Source organism: Sarcophilus harrisii, chromosome 2, assembly GCF_902635505.1.
Source record: "Sarcophilus harrisii chromosome 2, mSarHar1.11, whole genome shotgun sequence".
NCBI classification, from domain to species: domain Eukaryota; kingdom Metazoa; phylum Chordata; class Mammalia; order Dasyuromorphia; family Dasyuridae; genus Sarcophilus; species Sarcophilus harrisii.
In genome coordinates this window covers 634,329,742-634,345,886 of record NC_045427.1, presented here as the reverse complement: position 1 = coordinate 634,345,886, position 16,145 = coordinate 634,329,742, and the positions used below count along the sequence as shown (strand labels likewise).

General features: G+C 39.1%; 2 protein-coding genes across 4 annotated transcripts in view; both read right to left on the bottom strand.

Moving 5' to 3' along the window:
* Positions 1-4,928, bottom strand: part of RUFY2 (RUN and FYVE domain containing 2) — a 46,838-nt gene extending 41,910 nt beyond the window's left edge. For all 3 annotated transcript variants that reach the window (XM_031956876.1, XM_031956877.1, XM_031956879.1), the window contains exon 1: positions 4,845-4,928. In XM_031956876.1, coding sequence (XP_031812736.1) covers positions 4,845-4,848 — 4 coding nt within the window. In that variant the 5' untranslated portion in view covers positions 4,849-4,928. The remainder of the gene's footprint in view (positions 1-4,844) is intronic.
* A 780-nt stretch (positions 4,929-5,708) lies between these two features.
* The window catches only part of DNA2 (DNA replication helicase/nuclease 2), a 44,232-nt gene continuing 33,795 nt past the window's right edge, over positions 5,709-16,145 (bottom strand). Inside the window, exons 15-21 of the mRNA XM_031956875.1 lie at positions 15,921-16,114; positions 15,743-15,832; positions 12,927-13,131; positions 11,147-11,236; positions 8,727-8,909; positions 8,277-8,423; positions 5,709-6,902 (exon numbers count right to left, since the gene is read on the bottom strand). Of these exons, the coding sequence (XP_031812735.1) occupies positions 6,849-6,902; positions 8,277-8,423; positions 8,727-8,909; positions 11,147-11,236; positions 12,927-13,131; positions 15,743-15,832; positions 15,921-16,114 (963 nt within the window). The 3' untranslated portion in view covers positions 5,709-6,848. The remainder of the gene's footprint in view (positions 6,903-8,276; positions 8,424-8,726; positions 8,910-11,146; positions 11,237-12,926; positions 13,132-15,742; positions 15,833-15,920; positions 16,115-16,145) is intronic.

Sequence of the window (16,145 nt, the reverse complement as noted above, 5' to 3'; positions counted from 1 at the left end):
ACATTATAAATAAATAAATAAATATGCCTACTCTGAATAACATTTTGCTTAATTTGTTGTTTAGTTGTTTAGTTGTATTCATTCTTTGTGACCCAGTGGACCAGAGCATGCCAGTACTTTCAGGGGTTTTCTTGGCAAAGATGCTGGAGTAGTTTCTCATTTTCTTCTCCAGCAGTTCAGGCAAACAGAGATCAAATGACTTACCCAGTGTCCTATGCTAGTAAATGTCTGAATTCTCCTTTCTCCCCTAATCTATTCCTCTTCTGATATTTCCTATTACTTCCGAGAATACCACCATCCTCTTAACTCATTCTAAATCAGGGTAGAGAACCTCCAGCCTACATATGGCCCTTAAAATCATTTGCATAATCAACCACAGGCGATAATGAGCTGAAAGCTAGGTACCACAAATGATGTTAATATCCAAATGACCCTTGGCAGAAAAAAGGTTTCCCCACCTCTGCTCTAGATAAACACTCTGTTAAAAGTTTGTTATTTCTATCCACAATAGTTGACTGATATTATAACAGCTGACTGATTGATCTCTTTGCCTTAAATCTCTCCCTACTCCAAACCATTTTCCAAATGCCACCAAAATGATTTTCCTAAAGCACAGTACTTGACCATGTGGTTCCTTATAACCCCTATGATCAAATATAAACATCTCTTGGAGCATTTAAAGCCTTCATAGCCCATCCTAAGATCCAGTCAAACAGGCCTTCTGTTAGTGATCACAGTAAAAATTATATATTTTTTGATATTATAGTCATAGAATTGTTATAGTCCTATCAATGACAGAACTCCATTTAGACTAAGTAGTTCTAAAACCCACAAAAGCAAAGAGGCAAAGACAGTTTGTACTTTTCCACTGTTCTTACTCATGTTAACAATTTGGTAGATAATACTGGCAGTTTTTGATTGGATATAACTTTTGACTTGCTTCAGGGGCCTAGAATCATTCTCTTTCTGCTGCCTTAGAAAGCTAATTTAAGATTATGATTCCCCTAAAGAAACTTCCCCTACTTTAAGCCTTTCTCCAGTCTAATATTGATCAATAAATGCCCTCTAGGATTTTTGTACCATATCTGCATCTGATTAGAGAAAGCCCCCTCCTAAATCTGATACTGATTACTGTTCTCAACCTAGCTCATTCTTAGGGTATATAATTTTACCTCCTTAACTCCAATTTTGAGAGTATTGCTGCCTAGTACACATGCTTTTCTCCATGGGGATGAACCTCTATCTGTTCATGTTGCCATATATGCTTTTTTTTGCTTGCTTGCTTTGTTGCATAATAAATTCAAGTTTGCTTCAGATTCCCAAGTATCAGTTTCTCGAATCCTTGTCTTTGCTTTAACTGGAGCTGAGGCAAAGTAAAGGACTATTTCTCAGAAATAAGTTCTAACTATGTCTCGAAAATGACTGTGCCCCAGACTTCTCAGAGCCCTCTGTTTCTCCAGGGCTGGCTCAGGTATCACCTGCTACATGAAGACTTTCCTGTCACCCACAGATATTAAAGTCTTCCCCCAAATCACAATGTATCTAGTGTGTATCTACCTCAGATATTCACATTGACTCCAACATGCTACATTGTAAGAGACTTGAAGGAAGGGTTTTTGTCTTGTATCCTCTCTGCCTAGCATAGTGTATGGCACCTAACAGACACCTAATACTAGTTGCTGAATTTCTATTCAACTATATTTAACTCTCAAAAATATTTAGAATTTCCTTCTTAAAAACCTACAAGTTATTGCCTAGACTCCATGTCAATTTTCATAACTGTTACATAAAGGCTGGCAGTATATATTGCAAAATAAACATAGAAGCAAGGAAAAGTGAATGACTTTGTCAAAAATAATTTAATTTACAGAACTGGTATTGGGTTGTCCAATTTTCAGTTCAACATCAAAATAAACAGAATAATATTTCTTTTTTTCCCTTAGAAAAAGGTCCAGGGTTCAAAAATATCCATTTCTCACTACTGTGATCTCAGGTGTTTTTCTCATTTAGAAGGATGCTTCCAAATATACATTAACTGACTAGTTAGAACTTAACATTAACTAGCTAGAAATAAGATTGATTTAAAACTGGTTTAAAAAAAGATATTACCCACAGCATTTTAAAATTGCATGTAATAATAACCCATGCAATTTCTTAAAATTTCCTGGAGACCAAAAGTGCATTGTAGCATATTCCTAACAATGACTTGCACAGAGGAAGTGGTAATAAAAGATGATCCAAAAAAATGCATGTTCAGGAAAAGGAAGGGGGTTGGGCATGACAATGAATAGACTATGTACTTCGATGGTACCCAAAGAATGTTTAAAAAGCAACAACTCTTGATTCAGATCATTGCCAATAGTCTTGCGATGGAGAGAGCCATCTGCAACCAGAGAGAGGACAGAATGTGGATCACCACATAGTATTTTCACCTTTCTTATTGTTGCTACTTGCTTGCTTGTCTTTTTCTTTCTCATTTTTATTGTGCAACATGATAAATGTGAAATATTTAAAAGAACTGCACATGTTTAACTCATATTGGATTGTTGTCTAGGGGAGGGGGAGGAAAGGGAGAAGAATTGGAAACATAAGGTTTTGCAGGGGTGAATGTTAAAAACTATCTTTGCATGTATTTTGAAAAAAAAAAGCAACACTTCTAGGATAAGCTGGTTGGATCCTCTATGGAGCATTTATAGGAGGACAGAGGTAAGAACAATAGAAGATGGTATCGGTGGGTTGAGACCAGCACCAGAGGAAGAAATACTCAAGATTAATGATTAATTTTGGAAAAAAAAATTTTTTTGCAGTAAATGATTTAAGATTTAAGGATTTAGATTTAAGATAATTATATATTATGAAACAGAACATGACTGCTTTAGTATCTACTTAATGGGGTAAGACAAGTAGGATAAAGAAGTAGTTTTTGTGGAATTATTTAACCAGTGTCAATAGATTTCTTTTCTCTTCTGTATTCTAGGATTTAAAGCTGGCAGAGACCTCATATACTTCTTGATTCTACAGATGAGGAAAAGGAGAAGCATTTAAATCACATCTATAACTATGAAGCTATCCAAGACAGGATCAGAAGAACACATATGCTCCAAAGTGCTGTTCCTCTGTAAAATGGAGGAGTTGTACTAATAGATGACCTCTATAAAAGACTTTTCCAATTCCGACATGCTGACATTCCACTATGAGTTTGTGTATCATGAAACAGGATGCACTTCTGCGGTGTCAGGGAAAGAGCCCCAGTTTTGGCTAGTTCTTCATCAGACATTTCAAATTTAATTTCCCCAAAACGTTTTAAGCACAATGTTCAAAAAAGAATTCACTATCTTTCCCCCTCTCCATTCCTAAATTCTGAGTTTCCACTAATATATCTTCCTAATGTATTCCCTTTGCTTCATTCACTTCAACCAGATTATTTTAATTGCCTCTTAGCTGGAATCTTTCCTCCAAGTCTCTCCATGATTCAATCAATCCATCCTTTGCACAGCTCTCATTAACTCTGATCATGTGACTGACCAACCCTCTCATAAACTCCAGTTTGCTATTACCTCTGAGATCAAGTATAAATCCCATAAGTAAGTTATGCAGTTATAACCTTACTCAAATCTTAGCCCAATCTACCTTTCCAGGATTATGTCATACTCCTTTTCTCATATTCTACAGTCCAGCCAAAGGAGCCATGGCCAAGACCATCTTCTTTCTCCCTGGGTACTCACTGGGGACCCTCCATCCCCTTCCTCCTCCCCAGCTGAATCTTCTTAGCCTCCTCTCCTTTAATTTAAGGCTCAATTCAGGCACCGCCTTCAACATGAAGCATTTAATGTTTCCTCCGCCTCTCATACCTTCTTTGGAGCTCATCCTGGATATTATTATAGATGTGTGTATATGTATGTGTGTGGGGGTACACATATTCATGCCTTCTTAGCTCACCCTGGATGTTGTGTGTGTGTGTGCGCGTGCAGTGTGTATACACACATTCATAGCATTTACTCATGCCTTCTTCGGAGCTCATCCTAGATGTTGTGTCGTATGCGTATAGTCCAGTCATTTTTTATCTCCCCCCACTCCCACCTCGGCCTCCCACAAGACCAAATCGCTCATAGATGGGAATTAGCTTGGTTCTTTGTTGCCTCAAGTGCCCGGCACATTTCTGGCACACACTGGTACTTAATAAAGGCTTTCTTACAGATGGGAGGTAGAAGGACGAGGGGACACCGCTCCCCACCCCGGTCTAACGGCTCTTTTCGGAGAAAGAAATTAAAGGACTAGCCTAGAACCCCACCAGAGCCCAGAATCGGACCGGGCTCAAACACAGCCGGGGGAGGGGGCTTCTGGGCTACACAAACACACACACGCTCGCAGGCATGGGCGTGACGAGACTCCCCGGGGCCGTGCCTCTCCCCCGAGGGCCGCGGCCCGGGCGCTCCTTTGTCTCCAGGCCCAGCCCGCGGCGCAGGGCCCGGCACGCAGTGGCCGGCCCGCCCGAGCTCCGGGCCTCGCCCCGCGCCCAGACTCGGCGTGCTCCCGGGCCCTTTCTGGGCCTCAGTTTCCTCTTCTGTCCGAGAAGAGGGCGGATCTCCAAGGTCTCCTTCGGCACTATGACGAGGACCTCGAGGACCTGTCGCCGAGCCCCGCCCCGCCCGGCCCCGAGCCCCCCAGCGGCTCAGGCCCCGCTCCCCTTCCCCAGTCCCCCAGCTGGGCGGCGGCGCGGGGAGCGTGGAGGGGGCGGGCCCCGAGTTGCCATGACGATCTGACCCGGGGACTCGGCTTCCCCTTTTCCAACCCGCCCTCGGCCCCGGCCCCGGCCCCGGCCCCGGCCCCGGCCCCCTCCTTACCCATGGCAGCGGCGGCGGCGGCGGCTGCTGCTCCGCTTCGGGCTCTGGGAGCCGCTGGTGTCGCTTCCCGGCCCACAGCCACGGCCGCCGCCGCCACAGCGTCCCCGGGCGAGCGTAATGCGCGCGGGCCACAGCGCCCCCCTGCGACCGGAGGAGCGCAGAGAGCCAGGGCTCGGGCACGGCACTGGGGGAGGGGACGTTGTGGGAGAGAGGAGGGGGAGGGTGACGCCGTGGCTGCGGCAGGACAAGGCAGGAGGCGACGGGACCGAGAGTGCCGAAGGAGGGACCAAGAAAGACCAGCAAGGGAAAGGGGCGGAGCAATGCGTCTGTGTCTGTGTAAAAGCACCCACCGCAAACACCAGACGGGGGCGGGGCCACGGCAGATACAGACAGAAAAGCCGGGCTCCAGCCAAGGGATCGGACAAGCACTCCAAGGCACGCTGTGGGCGGAGCGATACCTAGGGACTGAGGGGGCGGGGCGAGGGAGCGGCCCGCAGGACGAGCTCCAATTGGGCCTGGCCCGTGATTGACGCCTCACTCCTGTCCCCTCTCCTATGGTTCCCAACCTCCAACCTTCCTTCTAGCTCTGCTCAGTTTAACCCGCCGCCCGGCTGCTGCCCTCCCCCCCCCCCCGCTTCCAGGCGCGAGCGGCGGCGGGGAGCCAGGGATGGGGAGACGCTGGGGGCCGTGGGTTCAGGAGAGGGAGGGAGGGCACCGGCACGTGCGACGGCCTCCCTCTTTCCTCCCAGCCCCACTCCTCTCCTTCCTTCCCTCTCTTTACTCCCTCCCTTCCCCTTTTTCTTCCCTCCTTTCTTTCCTTTCAGAATTCGAGTTCTCTAATGACAAATGCTCAAAGCTAGAGGCTAGAGAGGTGGAAAACGAATTTATTTGACACATTCTGACAAAAATATGAGGTAGAGGCACCATTTCTACACACAAATGAACCTTTCAAGTCAATGAACAGTGGAAAGTCTTCAAATTTAAATTAAACCATATGGATCAAATAAATAACAAAAATAAACAAAACCTCTGATTGTCATATTTTTTACATAAAAAACAATGCTGCTAATGTACTTAAATAAAGCTAGAAATGTAAATATGAACAGAATAAAACTTTTAGACATTTTTTTTTAACTCGGTCCAACAATAAGATTAACTTTGGAAAAAAAGAGGAACTTAACATTCTCTTCCCTATTAAAACACATCTTAAGGTAACCAAAAACGAAGGAGAATGCACAAGGGAGTTCGCTGGAAGCAACTTTAAATTCAGTAACATATCTAACTTGTTCAAACTTAAAACCTGCAAAATTTGCCAAAAAAAAAAAAAAAAATCTGGGATTGGCACACAAACCAAAACCCTCTCTATTTCCACCAAAAAAGCCCTAACAAAATTAGCACTGTGGTCAACTGCAATTCTTTATGGAAAGAATAGGATTAGAGACAAAAAGAACCAAAAACATGGTCTTTCTGCCACAGGAATATCAACTACGATAAGAATAAACCTAATTCTCTGGACAGCCTTTAAAAAAATTTTTTTATTATAATAGCCAAGTCTTAAATTTATAAAGCTAATATAGATGCTAAAATCTTACCTTCCCAGAAATGCATCTATTTTCAAAGCTAATGAGTGGAGGGGAAAGAGGAAATAATTTCATTTTCTAAAACCATATTTTTAAAAATTTACTTAAACTTTTACAAATTATATAATACTTCACAGTTATAGGACTCTCCAAGAATTCTTAAACTAAGGCAAATATTTTACAAGTTTGGAGAAGGTCCTAGAGAAGCATACAGTACCCTTTGGATCAAATCTCATGTAGTGTATTAATTAGTTTGTATGCTTAGGAAAATGTAGAAAGAACAACATTTCAAATCGCTTTAGAAAATACACATAAAATTACTAACCATAGGCATTGGCTGTATAAATGTTGAAATGTAAATTGTAAAAGTAAGGTACTCAAGTCTTGAAAAGCCGCTGAAACAGTGTTTTCACCTTCGAGGTCATCATGCATTATACTGACAAATATTTTCATGTATTCCCAAAGGAAGATCGAAGATGTAAAGCTGTTAAGGAATATACAGTTCATACTATGTGTCCCAAAGGTAGTATGTGACTGGATATTTTATGACTTAATATTTTAACAGTTTATGATACAAGTTCATTTATAATTTTGCTAAAATAACTAATAAGGATTTTTATGATCTATGCTGTAATAAGACATTTAAGCAGAAAGAGATATCTTTGTCAAAGAGCTTTATTATTCTTTTTAAAAAGGTCATCTCTTGTCATAAAAATCATCACTTAGCCCTGCATCATCCTCTGGCTTACATACTATTAAGACCCAGAATGATCAAGGCTTTGGTTTATAGCATGAATAAGAAAGGAAGAGAGGAACAACTTGCTAAGATAAAAAATTATGTCCCTTTCCTCCCATTTTTCATCTCATCAACCATTGCTTAGGGGGAGCTAGGTGGCCAAATGCATGGGGCCTGGAGTCAGAAAGTTCTGAGTTTAAATCCAGACTCAGACATTTACTAGCCACTAGAAACTGAGCAAGTTACTTAAGCTTCTGTTTTGTTTCAGTCCCCATTTGAAAAATGGGAATAACAGCACCTGACTCCAAAGTTAGCTATTATTAATTATTCCTGGCCTCCTACTTTAGTATTCGTTTTTCCCCTTTCTCTTTTACATTCAATTTTTTTCAATCCTTTTTAGCCACAAAACTGGATACTTGCAATAGTGTCCAGGAGCTTAGAGAAGTGACAACGGCAATGACTATTTACCCTGCTTTTGAGGCTTGACTCCAATCTTACTTACATCAGCTGAGATGCAACCTTGGGTAAATGATGACCTCTCCCAAGCCTTAAGTTTCTCACCAATAAAATAAAGATAACTATCACTGCACTATATTCTCCTGACTGTTGTTAGGACCAGGTAAATGCACATCAAAGGGCTTGCTAAAATAGATGAATGTGAATCCTGATGCTAGGGAATCAGTGCAAGAAGAGGAAGGAGACCTGGCCTGGGAGGAAGCAGGGTCCCTCATGTCTGGGCTCTGATACTGCCTGGGGGACCAGGGACAAATAAGACCCTCCCATCTCCCTCACCTGCTAAGTGGGAAAACCATGTCTCCCAAGTATGTCATGGAGCTTCTGGAAGAAAAACATTTTCTTCCATCTTTGAGCACTGTACAAATAAATGTGAGTTGTGACTGAGAACCACAAAGACTATCAGTGTCAGGAAAATCACAGGTTAATTATATCCTTCTAAGCAAGTCACTTGAATTGATCAGCTTTGTTTTCTTCATTGGTGAAATGAGTGGTTGCAAAGAAGGGAATTTATAAACATGAATTATTACATTGGACCTGTGCCAAGAAAATATAACAAAGTGAAGGCCTTCTTGTGAGCAATTAGACACAAAAAAAGGATATCTTGTTTTCTGACTTTAGATAACAGAGCAGCTTCTCCACAGGAGGATAACGGCTCAAGGACGGCACACAGCCCAGCAACACCAGCTTGTGTTTGGCTCTTGTGATGGCAACATTAAGGCGCCTCCAATCCTTTAAAAGCTCGCCAAGCTATAACAATCAAGACAATCACAAAGTCTGTCTTATATTTTCAGAATTCAGTGAAATTTAGAGTCTGAAGAACAATAACCTATTATGAATTCCAGAAAGAGACACAACTGGCCCATAGTGCAAATATGACAATTAGACAAAGGAAGATGATGTTATGGGTATAATTTTCAAAAATGGGCAATAACAAATAAAAGAAAAACTGAAATCAAGAAATAATGCATACAACTAATTTACTAGCTATAAAATAATGAATTTTAGAAAATGCCTCTCAAATACATATTAGTATAAGTAAAATTCACTCACGGTTCCATCTTTATTGCTTCTAACAAAAGATACTAGAATGATACTTTTATCTCTTCCTTGATATTTGTCCACAGTATTAACTTCTACAGTACTGACAGAGAAATGAGTCAGCAAGTCCGTGATGATCTTTAGTTGCTGTCTATATGGAGCAATGACACCAATATCTGAAGGATTACAACCTGCCTAAAAGGAAAAGAACATATGGTAACCTAAAAATCATAACGTTTCCTCAATAATTTTACTAAAATATTCACAAATGTGAAGACTTTCATGGTACCCTTAAAGGAATAAATGAACCAGTTTTTGTTTTTAATTTTCAAGAAGTGAACAGCACAGTGATCCTTGATTTCCTATTTGGTCCAAAGCAAGACCACGTTTTCCCAGGATGAGACAATGGTTTTCCTGATCAGGTTGTTCTTCAATTCATGGCAAAATCATAAATCTGTTTTTTAAATATTTTTACTAAATACAACATTTTAAACCGATGTCTATTATTTCTATAGCAGAGATTTCTAGATATATCTCTCCCAACCCTCATTATGGGGAAAGCTCCCATTATGAGCTTTCCCTTAGAAAGAAAACTTAAGCAAAACCAATCACAGCATCCGAGTTTAACAGCAGATGCAATATCCTGTACCCACAATTTCTCTCCCCTCATAACCCTCCACTGGCAGATACTTCTGTTCAGAAAGAGGAAGGATATGTTTGATGCTCTCTTCTCCAAGACCACCATTGATCATGACAATTACTCTAAGCTGGGCTCCCTTTTAACATTTTTTTTTCCTATCCAGTTGTAGTCATTTTATCTCTGGATTGCTTTATTAAAAGGATGATTTGTGATTACTTAGAAAAGGAAACAGCAGTCATTCATTCTCAGCCTGCATGGGTTCTCAATTTACACCATAGTAACCACATATCTTTATTCTGAAAGGGTTACTAGCTTGACAAATCAAGGAAACATTAAAAAAAAAGAGTAGACTAAGATTTCAGCAAGACATGCATGTGACAAAATCTCTCCCTGTATTCTAGTAAATAACATGAAATCCAAAGAGCAAAAATTAATCACCTATTATTATTCTAGAAGAACATCTCTAGTGGAGTGCACAGGACTCTATTCTTGGTCCTGTTCCATTCAACAATTTTAATCAATTAACATTAACAAAGACCAAAAGTGGTACATATCACTAGATAAAAAACAATGTTCTTGCAAAGTCTTATTCAAAATATACTTTATTTTCCTGAAATTAGGAAATTTCAAATCTAGAGTAAGCAGATCAAGGAAACATTGGTTGAAATCCAAGCTCTGCCTCAATTACTCTTTGTAACGTCCTGGATCCCTTAGGCAGTCCACTGAAGTCTATAGGAGATCTCTCTTCGGAATAATGTTTTTAAATGCATACAATAGAATATCCAGGGAAAGCGATCATATTGAAATAGTTATCAGCTTTTCTTTTAAAGTTCACTGACCCCAGAATTAGGAACCCTTGGAGTTCTATGAGATCTAAATGTTTCTTCTTGCATTGCATCATTGCAGATCTCTAAAATGAGATCTAAAGTTTCTTGCAGCTCCAAAATTCTATGATCCTATGAAATTTCCAACTAGTACTGAATATACCCTGGCACTGGCAACATAATTTAACCTTATTTCTTAACTACAAACAACTATATTTAATAGAAACTATAAGTATTTTAGATAATTTCTGTTAAAACAAAACGTGCTAGAAGCAGGAGATCATTATACACTTCAACAACAATACTGTATAAGGATGTATTCTGATGGGAGGGGATATCTTCGACAAAGAGAAGATCTAATTCACTTCCCATTGATCAATGATGGACAGAATCAGCTACACCCAGAGAAGGAACACTGGGAAATGAGTGTAAACTGTTTATATTTTTTTTTTCTTCCCAGGTTATTTTTACCTTCTGAATCCAATTTTTCTTGTGCAACAAGAGAACTGTTAAGTTCTGCACACATATATTGTATCTAGGATATACTATAACATGTTTAACATGTATAAGACTGCCTGCTATCTAGGGGAGGGGGTGGAGGGAGGGGAAAAGTCGGAACAGAAGTGAATATAAGGGATAATGTAAAAAATTACCCAGGCATGGATTCTGTCAATAAAAAGTTGTAATAATAATAATAATAATAAAAAAGAAATTAGACCAAAGTAAAGGCAAAAGTTGAAAAGAAAGCAAGGGAAAGGGAGTATAGAAGCACTCTCAGGTAGAACAAGGATTAGATTTGGACATTAGAACAAAAGGAGGGTGAAATTTACTGAGTGATTACTATCTCCAGTGCCTAGTATACTGAATGACAAATAGAGGGCACTTAACAAATGCTTGCCAAAAGAATGGAAAATAAATAAATAAAGCCTGCTATAAGCATATTTAAACAAAATACATTTTCAAAATACCTTTATAAAAACTGAGGCCAGGAAAACTATTAACTTGGCTTCTGTTATGTTACTCACACCGCATTTTTCAGCTTGCTCTGGTGCTGGAATCTAATCAAAAAAAGTAAACAACCAAAAATATGTTAAAAAAAAAAAAAATAACCTAAAGAGTGGATTCAAAAACCTACTATAAAATCACTCACAGAGATGCCAATGCATCAGGAGCTATTGCACAAGTACTCATTCTTATGTTTCATAATTCTTTGGCAATTATGCCATGTTCATCAGGAAAACTGAGTTTTCAAGGTCCCTTGGCACCAGACACTGGCATTCCAAGCACTGGAAAGGTACACCCCTCAATGTGAATTAATAATTTGGCATTGTGGCTTATAAATAAACCTCTTAGCAATTTCATGAAGTTGAAAAAATCATGCAGTCTGGTATCCTAGTGCTGACTTAAGGTAAATTGAAATAATGGGATAATTAGGCTAGAAAAGGGAAGAGTCAGGGTAGACATACTGAGCTGTTTTGAGGCAATATTAATTATGATGATGATGATAATAGTTAACATTTATATGGTACTATGTGCGCCAAGCACTATGCTAAAAACTTTACAAATACTTTATCTCACCTGATCTTCAAAACAATCCTAGGACTGTTGTTATGCCCATTTTACAGAAGAGAGAGCTGAAGCTAAAAGAGATTAAATGATGTACTGAGGATCCCACAGCTAATACATATATGAGGCTAGATTTGAACTCAGGTCTTCCTGATGCCAAGCGAGTATTCTAGCCTCTGTGGCATCTAGCTGCCCAGATATCTGAGAGCCTTTGAAATAGAAGAAGGAGGAATATATTTGTCCTGCTTGGCCTCAAGGAAAGAATCAGGAGTAATGGTGGGAAGGTGCAGAGAAGTAGACTTTGTAGGCATACAGGAAAGCTTGCCAACAGGGGATGACGAGCAGTGTGGTGAATGGAAAAGGCACTGGTTTGAAGTCAGAAGACCTAGATTCAAATCCCAGCTCTGTTCCATACTAGTTGTGTGACTTTATGTCACTTTCCTCGCTGGGTCTCAGTTTCCAACTTTAAAATGAGGGGCTAGGACAAGATAACTTTTGAGGTTCTTTCCAGCTCTAAATTGTCTGATCTTCTTACAAGAGTTTTCCCAGAGAGGAACAAATTCTCCCAGGAGACAGCAATCTCCTCCTCCCAGGCTTGATGGCCACTTGGCCGTTATACTATATAAGAAATTCTGATTCAAGTACAGATTAGACTATGGAGTTTCTGAAATCTCTCCATTCCAATTCAAAGATTCTGTGAAATCAAAATCCTGAAACTAAAGCTGAGAATCAAAAAAAATGGGCCCTGACAAATCTACCATGAGATATCCTGCAGATGAGTTAACTAGTCCAACTTATCAAAATTATATCAGATTATTTCTTATTTAGGAAAAATTAGTTTAAAACTAAACAAATTGATATAATGGTTATCTATACTTATACCTGAACTTTTCCAAGATCATTATAGTCAGAATCCTCATTATTCCTACTTATGTTATAATCTTTTTAAAAAGCACAATAATTACTAATTTCCAGGGCTCTCTATAAAATAACTTCAAAATTATTTTGAAAGAAATTTAAGAAAAAATGAACAAACAGAGGCATGATTTCCAGCACATGAGATTGAACAAATATAACAAAAATATTGACGTTTCCCAAATTAATTTATAGAAATTTAAATAATGTAAGATAACATGTCTAGAAAGACGCAAATTATTACAAGAGTGACACTATGATATTTACCTTTTCTGTGTTAAGAAAACAGACAGGATTCTTTGGTTCAAATGCCCCCCTCAGCCAAGAATTTTCAGAATCAATACCATGAGCTTGGAGGTCCAACATCACATCTTTCAGATGGGGTAAGTTGACTGTGGCATTGGCTACTTTGTCTGATCCACACTCAAGTTTTCCTTCATACACTAGCTTATTACTTAAAGACATAACTGTACTAAAAAAAAAAAAAAAAAAAAAAAGAAGCAAACATTATTAATTTTGGCAAGTAAAATTTCATGAAAAAAATCAAGTATAATTAATGCTGCTAACATTCATTAATTCTATAAACACAATGAGGACCTAAGCTAACATTAAATGCAATCACTCTCCTCAGGAAGCTTTCAAGTTTAATAGAGGGATACAACAGCAGGAGCCCAAACTATAAGAGATAGTGTTAGATGATAAGCAGATTAAATAAGAACACATCTCAGCTTTGTGATCAACCTGGGGCAATAGGGAAGTCTTCCTGACGAGGTGGCAATTGAAGTGAGCATTTAAAGAGTGCCCAAAATTCAGCCCGTAAAAAGGGAAAGAAGGCAGTTCCAGGTATGTTGTGAACATATTCTAAGCCAAGTCATGAATAAGGGAGAAAGCTGGGTAAAGAATGAGATCACCCAAGTCTGATGGACGTGGCCCTCTTCAACAATGAGATGAACCAATAGAGCAGTAATGAATTGAACCAGCTACACCCAGCAAAAGAACTCTGGGAAATGAGTATGAACCACTTCATAGAATTCCCAATCCCTCTATTTTTGTCTGCTGACATTTTGGATTTCCTTCTCAGGCTAATTGTACACTATGTCAAAGTCCAATTCTTTTTGTATAGCAAAATAACTGTATGGACATATATACATATATTGTATTTAATTTATACTTTAACATATTTAACATGTGTTGGTCAACCTGCCATTTGGGGGAGAGGGTGGGGGGAAGGAGGGGAAAAATTGGAACAAGATTTGTAATTGTCAATGCTGAAAAATTACCCATGCATATATCTTGTAAATAAAAAGCTATAATAAAAAAAAGAAAAAAAAAAAGAATTAGATTAACTAGAACATAGAAGATATTGAAGCTGGATGTGGATTCAAGTGAAATCAGAAAGAGAGTGAGAAAATAATGAGCAAGAGACAAGGATGAAGGATAGGCTTAGTATAAAGGAGAAAGTCAGAGAGGTAGAGATATAGAAAGTTATTGATGGAGATTTTAATCTTAAAGTCACAGATGTTGGAGATAACGTAATTATCAAAAATACCAAATCTGAGACGTGGCCATTGCAATGTGAAGAGAAAGCAAATACACCGAAGAAGGCAACATGAATGCTAATGTCCCCAAGGACAAGAAAATTGAGTTAAAAAAAAATGACTAAGGTACTAAAAATCAGTGAAAAATGGGAGAATCCAAATGATAAATGGTTAAAGGACACGAATGGACAATTTTCAGATGAAGAAATTAAAACTATATGTAGTCACATGAAAAGGTGCTCCCAATCACTATTGATCAGAGAAATGCAAATTAAGACAACTATAAGGTGCCACAACATACACCTGTCAGACTGGCTAAAATGACAGGAAAAGCTAATGATGAATATTGGAGGGGATGTGGGGAAACTGGGACACTGATGCATTATTGGTGGAACTGTGAATGAATCTAACCATTCTGAAGAACAATTTGGAACTATGCTCAAAAGTTATCAAATTGTGCATACCCTGTGACCCAGCAGTGTTACTACTGGGCTTATATCCCAAAGAGATCTTAAAGGGAAAGGGACCTGTATGTGCAAGAATGTTTGTGGCAGCCCTCTTTGTAGTGGCCAGAAACTGGAAACTGAGTGGATGCCCAGCAGGTGGAGAATGGCTGAATAAATTGTGGTATATGAATATTATGGAATATTATTGTTCTGTAAGAAATGACCAGCAGGATGACTTTAGAGAGGCCTGGAGAGACTTACATGAACTGATGGTGAGTGAAACGAGAAAAATCAGGAAATCGTTACACAACAACAACAATACAACAGTCAATTCTGATGGACGTGGCTCTCTTTGACAATGAGAGGATTCAAACCAGTTTCACTTGTGCAGTGATGAAGAGAGCCATCCTCACCCAAAGAGAGGACTATGGGAACTGAGTGTGAAACACAACATCACATTCTCACTCTCTCTGTTGTTATTGCTTGCACTTTGTTTTCTTTCTCAGTTTTTCTTTTCTTTCCTTCTTGATCTGATTTTTCTTGTGCAGCATACATATAAATATATATACATATATTGGATTTAGCATGTATTAGACCACCTGCCAGCTTGGGGGATGGAGGGGAAGATGAGGAAAATTTGGAACAAAAGGTTTTGCAAGGGTCAATGTTGGAAAAATTACCCATGCACATGCTTTGTAAAAAAAAAAAAAAAATTTAATTAATTTAAGAAAAAGAAAAAATGGGAGAACAATCTGGAAGGTAAGAATAACAAGGATGGAAAGGTAGATGATGGTATTAAAAAAGACTGAACAATAAAAGTTATCCAGCTGTCCTTGTATAATTGTCTATAAATGGCAATAAGGAACAAGACAGAAACCCAGCCCTCCCCTTGGCTCCTGGTTAGGAAAGTCAGAGGGGAGACTTTCAGTGAGAAAGAGATCTTGAAGAAAGACACTTGGGTATAAGGATAAAAGTTCACGGAGAGAGAGGTGTTTCTTGAGCCAGGATTTAATGAGCATAACAGAATGGGCTAAAATGGAAGAACTGGGATGAAGCAGAAGTCAATCTAATAGGGATGTGAGTTTAGAAAGAGCAATACCTGTTCATTCTATATTGCACAGTCAACTGAACAACCGCATTCTGTTTCTGCTCCAGTCTCTTGAATAAACTTTCACTCATACCAAGGCCTCTATCACAAAACAAATATAGAAATTAGTGCATAAAATCCACTTTAAAAATCACACTTCGTGAAAACCCCCAGATCATCCATTTCTTACCTTGCTTCACTATTCAGCACAAGGGGAGGAAGTTGCAGATGGTCTCCCACAAGAACAAACCTAGATGAAAAGAAGAGGGGGCCCAAACAAGCTGGTTGACTTATCTGGGAAGCTTCATCCACAATACAGAAATCAAATCGTCTCCGGGAAAATATTGGGTGGTTTATTCCCATACATGTTGTTGCAACTATAGGCTAAAAAATAAATAAGAAAAAAAATTATGCT